The 11,430-nt window shown below is 59.2% G+C and overlaps 1 protein-coding gene across 1 annotated transcript; it reads right to left on the bottom strand.

Annotated features, from left to right (window-relative positions):
• Positions 1-2,031: 2,031 nt before the first annotated feature.
• ASB17 (ankyrin repeat and SOCS box containing 17) lies at positions 2,032-8,666 on the bottom strand. The gene is made up of 3 exons (XM_044677198.1): positions 8,266-8,666; positions 2,310-2,589; positions 2,032-2,238 (listed from the first exon to the last, which is right to left on the bottom strand). The coding sequence occupies exons 1-3, from the start codon at positions 8,664-8,666 to the stop codon at positions 2,032-2,034; spliced, it is 888 nt and encodes a 295-aa protein (XP_044533133.1).
• Positions 8,667-11,430: the final 2,764 nt, after the last annotated feature.

The following is an 11,430-nucleotide window of genomic DNA, read 5'->3' as shown; positions in this document are numbered from 1 at the left end:
TATTGTGCAAGATGGCAATTTTTTTGTATCTGTGACATTGTCAGAAATATCTATTGTGTGAAAGCGGTTGTACGCCCTCATAGGTCAGTTAGTGCCTTAGGCAGGAGAGAGGGGAAGACAATCTGAACGGAAAAATGTCAGAAAACAGTTGTAGAAAATTGCTTCTGTGTGTAATTGAACAATAAAGTAAATGATGAAGAGGTAATTTCAGAAAAGGAAACCCCCCAAAGGAAGACCCGTAAGGACTGATGCAAAGTGAGGGGAGAAGCGCCGGAAGCTCACTGTGCCCATAACGGCAGGGTCACCTCGGCTCCTCTGTTCAGGTCAACGATCCAAGACCGTGCCAAGGACCTCCTGGTGGAAGGCCCTCCTCCTCCACAGAGAGAAGGGACGGACTCCCAGGACACACTGAAGTTCACTTTTTAGTTTATTTTTATTTTGGTCTTATTTTTTGGGCTATGACTCACATTCAATGGCTTGCATGACTTAAATGTATAATTGATATCCTTGTGAGAGGGAGAGAATCTGGAATGCACACTTGGCCAAGAAAAGAATGTTTAAAATACACAATAAAGGAAGGAACGAGAGAGAGGGAAGTGTATGGGAGCGTGGCTAGTGGGGGCTGAGCTCCGGTGGTCCTTCGGGAGCAGCCTGGGAAGACTGGCCAAGGAGTGAAGGCCAGAGGAGGCGGCAGAGGCTGGAAGAGCTTTGGCCAAGAGGCCCTTGGCTGGAGGTGGCCTTGACGTGGGCTCTTCGGATGCCCGTCAGCTTTAGTCGCAGCCGCAGCTGTAGCAGCAGCAGCACGGAGGGCCCTCGTGCACACGCCATCAGGCAGCAGACGCCCACCTGGGCCCCCCCCATCCAGCCATCGGACCCCCCTCGAGGGCCCTTTGGAGCCAGCTGGAGATCCAGGGCTTCGAGCTCCGGCTGGCCTCGTACGCTGGCCAGGGAAGGGGCGCTGAGGGCTGGGCACGGTGCCTTCTGCCTGCCCGCAGGGCACACGGCTTCTCAGGAGCAAATACTGCCAGTGAGGACGAATAATCTGAATGTTTTAAGGAAAAAGCCTACTAGAAAGTTAGTTTAAATTTTAACAAGCTCCTGGGAAAACGGGGAAAAAAAAAAGAGTCCATTAAGTGAAAAGTTGCATTTCTTGTGTTTTGCCTCAGAAGACAGAGCAGGAATCGTGGGTAGAAACTGCAAAGAAGTAAATGTTAGCTTCATGCCAGGGAAGATGTTCCTAAAGATGCAAAGTGCCCCCAAAAGAAATGGGGTGGGAGCGGCTGCTGGGGAGGGGGGGTGGGTCCCCCCTTGGAGGTCTCCAAGCAGAGGGGTGGGATGCCCTTTGGTGGGCTCTATTCTGGGGGGGTACACGGAGAGCCCCGAGTTGCTTCCCGGCTCCCAAATGCTCTTCTGGGAGTGGAAAGGGAAAAGAATGTTTTCTGGCAGCTTACTAGAGAGGATCAGGGCTGTGATCTGGAACTCGGGGCCTGAATTCAGTCCTAGAGAGGTTTGGCCCGGAGGGTCTCGGCTTACTGACCCTCTAACGGCCGCCCATCTGCAGGAAGCCACCTCCAGCCCTCCGCTTCCCTCCTCGTCCCGTCTCTAGCTTGTCTGTCTGCTGTGAGGCTGGAGCTCCCGGGAGCTCGGGGACCTTCTCCTACTCCCAGCCCTTCGCCCAGCACCTGGCACCTAGCTGGCCCTCGATGGGACGGAGAAACCTGCCTTTACAGCTGGGGTTTGTGGCCGCGTGGCTGGCAGGGACCCAGGAGTCCGTGTAATCCAGCAGCAGTATTGGACAGAGAAGGACACAGCGGTGGCAAGGCCAGGCGGACGCCGGGCTCCGGGCCCTCCAGGACATGGACACGGACGCCAGTCCTCGTCCATCGGGCCGGCCCCTTCCCCGTCCCGAGCCCTGGTGAGCCCCCAGAGAAGCAGGAAGTCCGGGAAGCTCTGAAGTTAATACAGCGTTTATTAACTTCTGAACCATACAAAGGGTGATCATCCGTAAGGAATTAGGGATAAAGAAGGGTATTAGCTTTCTAAATTCAGGTAGTTCTGTAGGCGAACAGGAATGAGAAGTGAAAATATTCCGTTGGGGAGCATATTGTTGGTGAGGAGCTGAGCTCGGATGGTCAGTCGACAAAGATGGAGGAGTTCACACGGGTCTTTGTAGCGCGTCGCGGGAATGTAGTCCAGCCAATTGGAGACGATCGGCCGCCTTCCCAAGCTCAGCTGCGCCTGCGGGGGGACAAGAGGCTGTGGAGACCCCCGGGCGCCCCCCGCCCCCCGGCCCCCGCCCCGGCCCTTACCTCGATCTCCCGCACCGGAATGACCGACAGCACTCGAGAGCACAGCACGAGGCACGTTTTGGCATCTTCCCGGATGTCCACGAGCTCGTGATCCACCATGATCCTCACTCGCGACGGGTACAGCAGGATCGTCAGCACGATGTTCACGGGCTTCCTCTCTCTCTCCAGGATGCCATATTGGAGGAGGATCTTTAGGATGTTCGACTGCCTGGTCTGAGCGACGTAGAGCAGAGGAGTGATGCCGCTCAGAGGGCTCGGGCAGTACACCGGCGTGAAAGTTCTGCGGGGACAGAGGGAGGTGCCGTTGGCCGCGGCCCGGGCATGTCCCAGGCACGTCCCAGGCCCGTCCGGGCTCATCCAGGGCCTATCCACGGCCTATCCGGGGCCTCGTCCAGGGCCTATGCAGGGCCTCGTCTGGGGCCTCATCCAGGGCCTCGTCCTGGGCCTCGTCCAGGGCCTATCCGGGGCCTATCCGGGGCCTCATCTGGGGCCTATTTGGGGCCTATCTGGGGCCTATCCTGGGCCTCGTCCGGGGCCTCGTCCAGGGCCTCGTCCTGGGCCTGTCCGGGGCCTATCCAGGGCCTATCCGGGGCCTCATCCAGGGCCTATCCGGGGCCTATCCAGGGCCTATCCGGGGCCTGCGCGCAGCAGAAGGTGACGGCGGCTCCTCCGGGCCTCGGGGTGCCCAGCACCGCCGTACGTTACCCTGGGCCGAGGTGGGCGCTGCGTGGAGATGTGGGATTGCCGTTCCTGGCGGCGAGCAAGGGCCCGAGGCCACATTGGAACCCAGAACCTCCCGCCTCTGGGCCCCCCGCAGCAGCCCCATCGGCCTTAGGGGGGTCCCCTTCCTTGCCGGGGAGGACAGCCTGGACATCCCGCGTGGCCCTGTGTCAGTGACGTCCAAGCACAGAGAAAGATAAGAAAGTTATGAACGGGAAGCCCATCTGCCGCAGTGGGGGTGCCCGGCGCGCCGGGGGGCCGGTGGGTGAGCCGTCCGACCGTCCGTCTCTGTGGCTGTGCGTCTGTCCTCGTCTAGCTGTCTGTGTTTCTGTGTCTACCTCTTCTGCCTCTGTCCGTCCATCCATCCGTGTATACCTATCAGTCTCTGGCTATCTGAGTCACCGTCGGCCCGTTCTTCCATCTGTCCATCCACTCAGCCACCCATCCATCGATCCGTCTCTGTCTCTGTGTGTGTCTGTCTAATTCTGTGGCTGGACAGACAGACAGAGTTCCGTTAGAGAAAGATCGACGTCGAGACACAGAGATGAAAGATGGATGCAGAAATGGGGGAATGGATGGACGGATGGACGGACGGACAGACGGACCAACTTCTCTGCAGGTTAGTGGCGGAGACGGTTGCCCAGGAGTCTCGGAGGGGAGGTCCCAGCCCGGGAGGGGTTCAAGCAGGCCTTTCTTTCTCTCCCTTTCGGTTACTCTGCCCGGCGGCCGCTCCCGCTCTGGCCACCCTCGAGGCCTCCCCTTTGATTTGCTCTTGGGGATCCCCATCGGCAAGCAGACGTCAGAGGAAAGATGGGCGGCTCAGAGCTCGGCCTTTCGGGGCTTCTCCGTCGTGGCCTGAGTCCTCGCGCAAACAGAACTTGGCCCGTTTCCCCCTAACGCTGTGCCAGTGGGTTGAGCCAGCCTCGAAGCTGGAAGACCCGCGTGCGGGTTCTGCCTCGGACTTAGGCTGGCTGGGCAAAGCTGGGCCTGCTGTTCCTCTTCTCCGGCCCAGAGAAGGTTCTGACCAGCGGGGTAGCCCCGGAGACCCACTCGGAGCGAGGGGCTGCCTCGGCTTCCCAGGAATGGCCTCTTGGGATGAGGCCGGAGCCTGTTGGTGAGGGGGGCTGGGCCGGACCGCTGCGATCCAGCTCTAGAAGGGCCTGGGCCGGGCGGCACCGCGAAGCTGCGTCTTCTCGGCCTACAGGGCGGCTCGAGGATTCCCTCCATCCCCAGACCTGGGGAAGCTCTTCTCGGCTGCCTTTCCCACACTGCCCGGGGCCGGCCACCCTGTCCCATCTGCGCAAGGACTGAGAGTGGACGGAGCTTCTCCTCTCCATCAGCTGCGGCCCTTCCTTCTCCTCTCGGGGCCCCTCAGCCCCCCCCCCCCCAGGCCTTCCCTCTTACCAACTGCCTCTCGGACAGTTTGAAGCGGACGTTCCAAAGGCGTCTCTCCCTCAAAACCATTCGTGCCCTCCCCCAAATGGGCCTTTTCGTGCCCCCAGAAAGCTCTCCCTCCTTCTGGCCGCTGCGTCCCCCTCGATCCCGGCCTCCTTCCCCAGCCTCGACCCAGAGCCGCCGCCCGGCCACGTTACCTCCACATTTCACTCCCGTCTCCCCTTCTTCTGGACTCAAGTACCGGCCTCCTTGGGGCCCTCGTCCTCCCTTCCCCGACCTCGACGGACGCCTCCGATTTCGTCTCTGTGCCTCAAGGCTCGCTCTCTCCCTTCCAGCCTCCACACAACTGCCAAACTGACATCTCCCAAGGCCAGGCCCCAGCACGTCGCCCCCACCCCCACCCTTCTCAGAAGCCCTTCCGGCCCCTCCTCGTGCAGAAGCCTCGGACCCTGTGGCCGAGCGGACCCGAGCACTGTCCCCTCCTCTCTGCCTCCCTCCGTCTGGGGGCTGCAGCCTGATTGGTGTATCTGCCCTCCCAGAGCGCACCATTCCATCCCCGGCCTCCACCCGCGCGGGCCTCACCCCGAGCCCAGGGGCCGACCCCTGCCGCTCCCCAGCCTCCCCAGACCCTCCTCTTTAATGCAGGAAGTCCTGCGGCGGCTCGGCGGGCTTTGGGGGCCCCCACACGAGCTGGCCTGGCTCTCATGCCCCGGCCCCCAGGCACACACGGCGCCCCTCGGAAGGGCTCACCGAGGTCCCTTTGGGCCGCCAGCCCTGTCTCTCTGTCTCTGTCTTTTTGTCTCTCTGTCTCTGTCTCTGTCTCCCTCCAGATGGGGCTGGTGCCCGCTTATCCGCCAGATGTTGACCCAAAGGGAGGAGGTTCCTGGAGGAGAGGCTGAGGAAGGGGCCCAGGACTCCTGCTTAGGACAGAGAACCCGGCTTCGAGCTTTCCTTGTTCTTAGCACCAATTTTCTACCACTTCCGGGTCCCTGCAGGCCTTCTTGGTGGGGGTGGGCCGGCCCTTCCCTTTCCCCTTTTATTAGCCCTTGGGAAGCTCTCTGGCATTGGAGGAGGGCACTGGAGGTCTGGGGGGCGGACATTTTGCTTGTGCTTTGGGCCGAGGGGGTGCCGCGCATGTGCAGGTGGCACTGTTGGCCCGGCACGCAGAGCTAGCTTAGAAGGCGCTGGTAGAAGACGCTGCCGAAAGCCAGTGAAGACCAGGCCAGACTTAGCTCTAAAATGAGTTTTCAAAGCCTGATCTGCACCAGGCTGGGTGGAGTCACTCTTCACGCCCTGAATAGCATCTCACCAGAAATTGTAACTCGTGTCCACAGGAATTGTCCCAGTATTTCTGTGGGTGCTGTGGTGAGGCGAGCCCAGGAAGGGCTCTTGGTGAGGTGGGGGCCTAGTGAGTGAGCCTGAGGCCCCGGGCCTGGGCCTAGAGAGTGAGCCTGAGACCCCTGGCCTAGTGACTGAGCCTGAGGCCCCGGGCCTGGGCCTAGAGAGTGAGCCTGAGGCCCCGGGCCTGGGCCTAGTGAGGGAGCCTGAGACCCCAGGCCTGGGCCTAGAGAGTGAGCCTGAGGCCGCGGGCCTGGGCCTAGAGAGTGAGCCTGAGGCCCCGGGCCTGGGCCTAGTGAGGGAGCCTGAGGCCCCGGGCCTGGGCCTAGTGAGGGAGCCTGAGACCCCTGGCCTAGTGACTGAGCCTGAGGCCTGGGCCTGGGCCTAGTAAGGGAACCTGAGACCCCAGGCCTGGGCCTAGTGAGGGAGCCTGAGGTCCCAGGCCTGGGCCTAGTGAGGGAGCCTGAGGCCTGGGCCTGGGCCTAGTGAGGAAACCTGAGACCCCAGGCCTGGGCCTAGTGAGGGAGCCTGAGACCCCAGGCTGGGCCTAGTGAGGGAGCCTGAGGCCTGGGCCTAGTGAGTGAGCCTGAGACCCTGCAGCTGGGCAGGAATGAGTGAGCCTGAGGCCCTGGGCCTGGGCCTAGTGAATGAGCCTGAGGCCCCAGGAGTAGGCAGGAATAAGTGAGTCTGAGGCCCTGGGCTTGGGCCTAGTGATTGAGATTAAGGCCCCAGGCCTGGACCTAGTGAGTGAGACTGAAGCTCTGGGGCTGGGCCTGATGAATGAGACTGAGAGCCTGGGCCTGGGCCAATCTGCGGAGGGAGTCGTAGGAGCTCCCCCTCTCTCCTCTTCTCTCCCCTTGGGCGAGGGCTGCCCCAGAGCAGGATTTGTGGGAGAAAGTTCTCCGGTTGTGGAGGAACCCCAGTTACGCGAGAGAGAGGCCCCGCTCTTCTCAGTCCTCCTCTCTGGCTCTTGGCTTCTTTCAAGACTCAGCTCAGGCCCCTTCTGGACCCCCCAGATGCCCGTCCCCTGCTTTGGCTTTCTCTGCATTTTCCGTGTGCCCGTGCGTGTACGTGGTGTTGCCCTCCAGCAGGATGGAAGCTCTGGAGAGGGGCCCAAAGAGTTTCCGAGTGATCAGAAAGCCGCTCAGGTCCTGCCCTGGCACCTTCTGATGGAAAGAAAGGCCAGGAGGGGAGGGATCTGAGGCTATCTGGCCTCCCCTTACTGACCAGGACATGAGTGGGCGCTGGGATCCTCAGAGGAAAGGGTCTTTCGTTCCACGGTGCCTTGGAGCACTTGGAGACAAACTCAGGAAGACCTGGGTTCAAGTCTGTCCTCTCACTGTGTGGCCTGGCAGTTACTTCTGTCTGCCTCAGTTTCCTCAGCTGTAGAATGGAGATAATAATAGCCTGCCCTGAAGGGACGAATGAGATTCTGTTTTTGGGTGCTCCTTAGCCCTGGGCCGCCTGTAGTGGGCCCTGCCTAGATTCTTATTCCCTTTCCTCCGGCCATTAAAGCAAGCCTGCCTGTGGTTTGGCCAGAGGGAAGGGGGACAGGGAATGTCAGCCCTGGGACACCCCACTGTGTGACCTTAGGCAAGTCCCTTGACCTCTGCCTCAGTTTCCCGTCTGCATCGTGGAGCTGATAAGAGCACTCTGGCTTCCTCCCCACGGCGGTTCCCAGTGTGACTCTGGCGTGCCGGGATCCGATTACAAGTGGCGCCGCTTGTCCCTCTCCGCCGTGGCTTCTTCCCACTTTCATCTGGATTTTCTGGCCATGCCCGCCATCTTCTCTTGGCTCTCGCCCCTTTGTTCCCTTCTTCCTTGGCCGCGCCGGAGGGCGACTCTCCGCCATCTTTGAGTTGGGTCGGTGCTGCCAGCAGAGGCGGCCCTGAGGGGCCCTGCAGGGGAGCGCAGGCCGTGTCCGTCCTCGCCGTTCTGGGCGCCCTTGGCCCTCCCCTTGGCCCTCCCCATTTACAGATGGGTAAGTGAGGCGCCGGGGCCCCCCAGACTCTGCTGTGCTCCCCGGGAGCCAAGGAGGCCGACGCTGCCTTGTCTTTGTCCCCCGGTGCCCGGCGCACCTTTGGGGCTTTATCGGATCTCAGCACCGAATCCTTTGAAAAATAAATGCGCCCCCAGAACTAACACGCGGCCCAAAGGGGGTCCCAACCCTAAAGACAGGCGTGACTTTGCGGGTCTAGATGAGCCATTTGGAGACGTTTAATTGCAGACAGTAAACGCACCACCGTATACAACGGAGATGCCGCCTCCTCCACAAAGCCTTCCCTGCTTTCAGCAGTCGGGGTCCCCACCCTCTTAGGGGGTCTCCCCCCCCAGAGCATGAGCTCCCCGAGGCAGGGGCTGGGTCCTGGCCCAGGGAGGGGCCCAGCCTAAGCTGACTTTCCGATCGATGGATGGATTCTGGATCGATGGGGAGGAAGTGGGGACCCCCCCCCCGCAGCGACCCCGAGGGGCCCCTCCCCTCCGTCAGGGGGAACTTGCGTACCTCCAGATGAGGGCCAGGTTACAGCTTCTGTCTTGGACGTAGTCTTTGGTCTTCTTCAGGAGCAGCTCCACAAAGTCGGGGTTCCCTTTCCTGGCGAAGACCCAGTACAGAATCGTGTTCACACATATCTCGGTGAATTCGAGGTTAAAGTTGAGCTCGAAGCGGTAGCCCGACTTCTCCACGAACGTGATATAGTCGGTGAGGAGCACCTCGAAGCCCTCCAGGTCCACATACCGGAGGATCTTGGCCAGCGTCCGGTAGATCCTGGGCTCATAGCAGTGGTAGCCCCACTGGCCCAAGAACTGCAGCGACGGCCTCTTGACGATGCGGTCGATGAGGTTGCAGAAAATATTACTCCGGGGACAGGACGTCTTCCGGCAGAGCTTCGAAGACTTACTCATGGCTACTCGGCGCGCAGCGGGGAGCCCTCCAGTCGCAGGCGGGCATGCTGCGCCCCTCCTGTCACATTCTCCGGGAAGGTGGCAGCTGCACAGCACAAATCTGAAATGCCAGGGCCAGCGGCAGCCGGGCAAATGGCCTGAAATGGGGCCCTGCAGGCCGGCTGACATCACAATGGAGGAGGCTTGACATCAGCACAGGGCAAAATTTGGGAGATTGTTACCTGGGCTGGTGACAGCGGAGAGCCCGGGGACCCCAGAGCTGCCCACTTCCACAGGAGTCTGCCCTGGCCCCTGGGCCGGGCTCTGAGGGGGCCCTCGAGCCCACAGCCTCCAGGAAAGCCCTTTTCTTCTACCCAGAACTGGAGAGGCTCGGGCACAAGGACAAAGGGCCGGCTCACTCCTTCCTGTTCTTGCTGCTCTTTGGGCTTCTCCAGAAATGGGTCCACAAAGGGGCAGAACCGCTCCCCTGCTTCCCCTGTCCCTCCTTCCGGTCCCCTCTCTGCCACTGGCTGTCTCTCCCTGCTCCCTTCTCTCTTCCCCATCTCCCTTCTTCCCTCCCTTCCCATCTTCTTTCCCTCCATGTCTCTCCTTCCCTCTCTCTTCCTCATCTTTCCTAGCTCCCTTCTTTTCCCTCCTCTTTCCCTCCATCTCTCCCCTCCCTTTTATCCCTTTTCCTCTCCTTCCTCTCACCTCTCTGTCTATGTGCCTCTCCCTTCCTTCCTCTCTCTTCCTCATCTCTCCTATCTCCCTTTTTCTCCTTTCTCTTTCTGTTCTTCTTTCCTTCTATCTCTCCTTTCCTTTTTCTCTCTCCCTCCTTCTTTTCTCCTTTCTGTCTGTGTCTCTCCCTCCTTCCCCCTCTCTCCTATCTCTCTCACTTCTCCCCTCTCTTTCCCTGCATCTCCCTCCCTTTCTCTCCCTTTTCTCTCTTCCTCCCTCCTTCCTTTTCCCTCTCTGCCTGTGTGCCNTCCTTTTCTCTCTCCCTCCTTTTCTCCTTTGTCTGTCACTCCCTCCTTCCCTCTCTCCTATCTCTCTCACTTCTCCCCTCTCCCTCCATCTCCCTCCCTCCCTTTTCTCTCTTCCTCCTTCCTTCCTTTTCCCTCTCTGCCTCTGTGTTCCTCTCCCTTCCTTCCCCTCTCTTCCCCATCTCTCCTTTCTCCCTCCCTTTCCTCTCTTTCCCTCCATCTCTCTCTCCTTCCCTCCCTCTTTCTTGCTTCTCTTTCTCTGTCTCCCAGAAGTCTGGCCTAGTCAGAAATATTGCAGCAAGTTGAATTTGAAGATGCATCTATGCGCCATCTCTTAGGAATTTAAGTAACCAAATACCAGAGTGATTAGCCAGTTTGGACAGAGAGTAGAGGCTTGGGTTCAAATTTGCCCTTTGACACTTTCCAGCAGGGGCCAAGTCACTCGGTCTCTCAGACAATCAGTTTCCCCATCTGTAAAATGGGGAGAGAGGTCCTCGTCCTTACTGGAAGATGCACCTGCTCGTCCTCTTCGGGAGTCTCCCCACGGGGTGGAGGGCAGCTTCTTTCTGATGGCATTTGCTCTTTTGTTAGACAAAGAATGTCCAGTTGGGGGGTTTTATGTGTTTCTACTTTGCTTCTCAAGATGGGGACGTGCTTTGAACCCAAGGCCATTAGAGGATTTGAGAGCGTGAGCCAAGGCAGTCAGCCGTCCCCAATGGCTGTAACGAAGTGTCCGCCGCCGGCGTCGTGGGGCCGTTGTGAAGGATCGACTGGCCGGTGAGCATCCACTTGGGTGCCGTTTTGTCGTCTGGACGGGAGGGCGCTGTGGCGTTTCCAAACGAGCTCGTTGTCGTGACTTCGCCGTACTCGGAGGTTCTGAACCGTCTTTGCCATTTGTAGGATGTTTGGGGGAAAGCAAAGGAACCGGCCCGCGAATGCACCCGCGGGACGATCTTGGGCCTCCCTTTTGGAGATAACTTGGCATGTGTGTGCCGTTCGAACCTCCACAATGAGGCAATTAGACGTTTACTAGGACTGCAAATACATTCAGCCGCTTCCTGGAAATCCCTCAAACTGCTGACGGCCTCGATGATTCGGGCTCATGACGGAGATCCCCACGCTTCATTGCAGAGCTTCACAAGCTGACAAGTAAGCAAATAAGCAAGCATCCGAAGCCAATTAGAAACGGAATTATCAAATGAATTTCCTCCCTTTGTTTTGACAAGTGCAATTTCAGTTTAATTCATTTTGCTAATCCTTCCTGGTGTCCTGACAAAAGCACCACCACGCATTGCGCATCAGAAAGAAGGCCTTAATAATGACCACTAGTGAGGGATGAGGGCCCGATGACGGTCAGCAACCTGAGGAAGGGTGAGCTTCCTCCAGGAGGCCACACTCGTCCCCCCAAGCACCCGATGACAGGAGGGACCCCGTCGCCATCTAGGCCGTGTCCTCACTTGTGTCGCCTCCTTCGACAAAGCTCGGAGACGTCTCACAGTAACGTTTTGGACTGCAGCAAATACATGGAGCTCACAAAGGAACCAATACAGTCATCAGTAGTTTTCAAGGAAGTTCAGGGACCCAAGTGAAGAACTTGAGCGGGCCAGCACAGTCCACCAGTGGCCCCTTCATCATCGGTCAGACTAAGATGGAAAGTCGGAGGAACCCCGAGCTCTGCTTCTACTCCCGGATCCTGGCTAGCCAGGTGGCTTTGGGCACTTCACTTTTAATCAGATCCAGCCAGCCTCTATTACGTGCCCATTGTGTGCTCAGCACATGGGTTCCAAGAGCAGAAGCGGCCC

The sequence above is a fragment of the Gracilinanus agilis genome, chromosome 4, assembly GCF_016433145.1.
Source record: "Gracilinanus agilis isolate LMUSP501 chromosome 4, AgileGrace, whole genome shotgun sequence".
Classification (NCBI taxonomy): Eukaryota; Metazoa; Chordata; class Mammalia; order Didelphimorphia; family Didelphidae; genus Gracilinanus; species Gracilinanus agilis.
This window is presented reverse-complemented; position numbering and strand designations above follow the sequence as displayed.

What these genes read in the sequence shown, in the direction of transcription:
- ASB17 (XM_044677198.1), bottom strand. Translation starts at nt 8,666, where the DNA reads ATGAGTAAGTCTTCGAAGCTCTGCCGGAAGACGTCCTGTCCCCGGAGT. An exon ending in AACCTGGCCCTCATCTGGAG is followed by an intron (nt 2,590 to 8,265) that starts GTACGCAAGTTC and finishes CTGTCCCCGCAG; the next exon opens with AACTTTCACGCCGGTGTACT. An exon ending in TTCCGGTGCGGGAGATCGAG is followed by an intron (nt 2,239 to 2,309) that starts GTAAGGGCCGGG and finishes GTCCCCCCGCAG; the next exon opens with GCGCAGCTGAGCTTGGGAAG.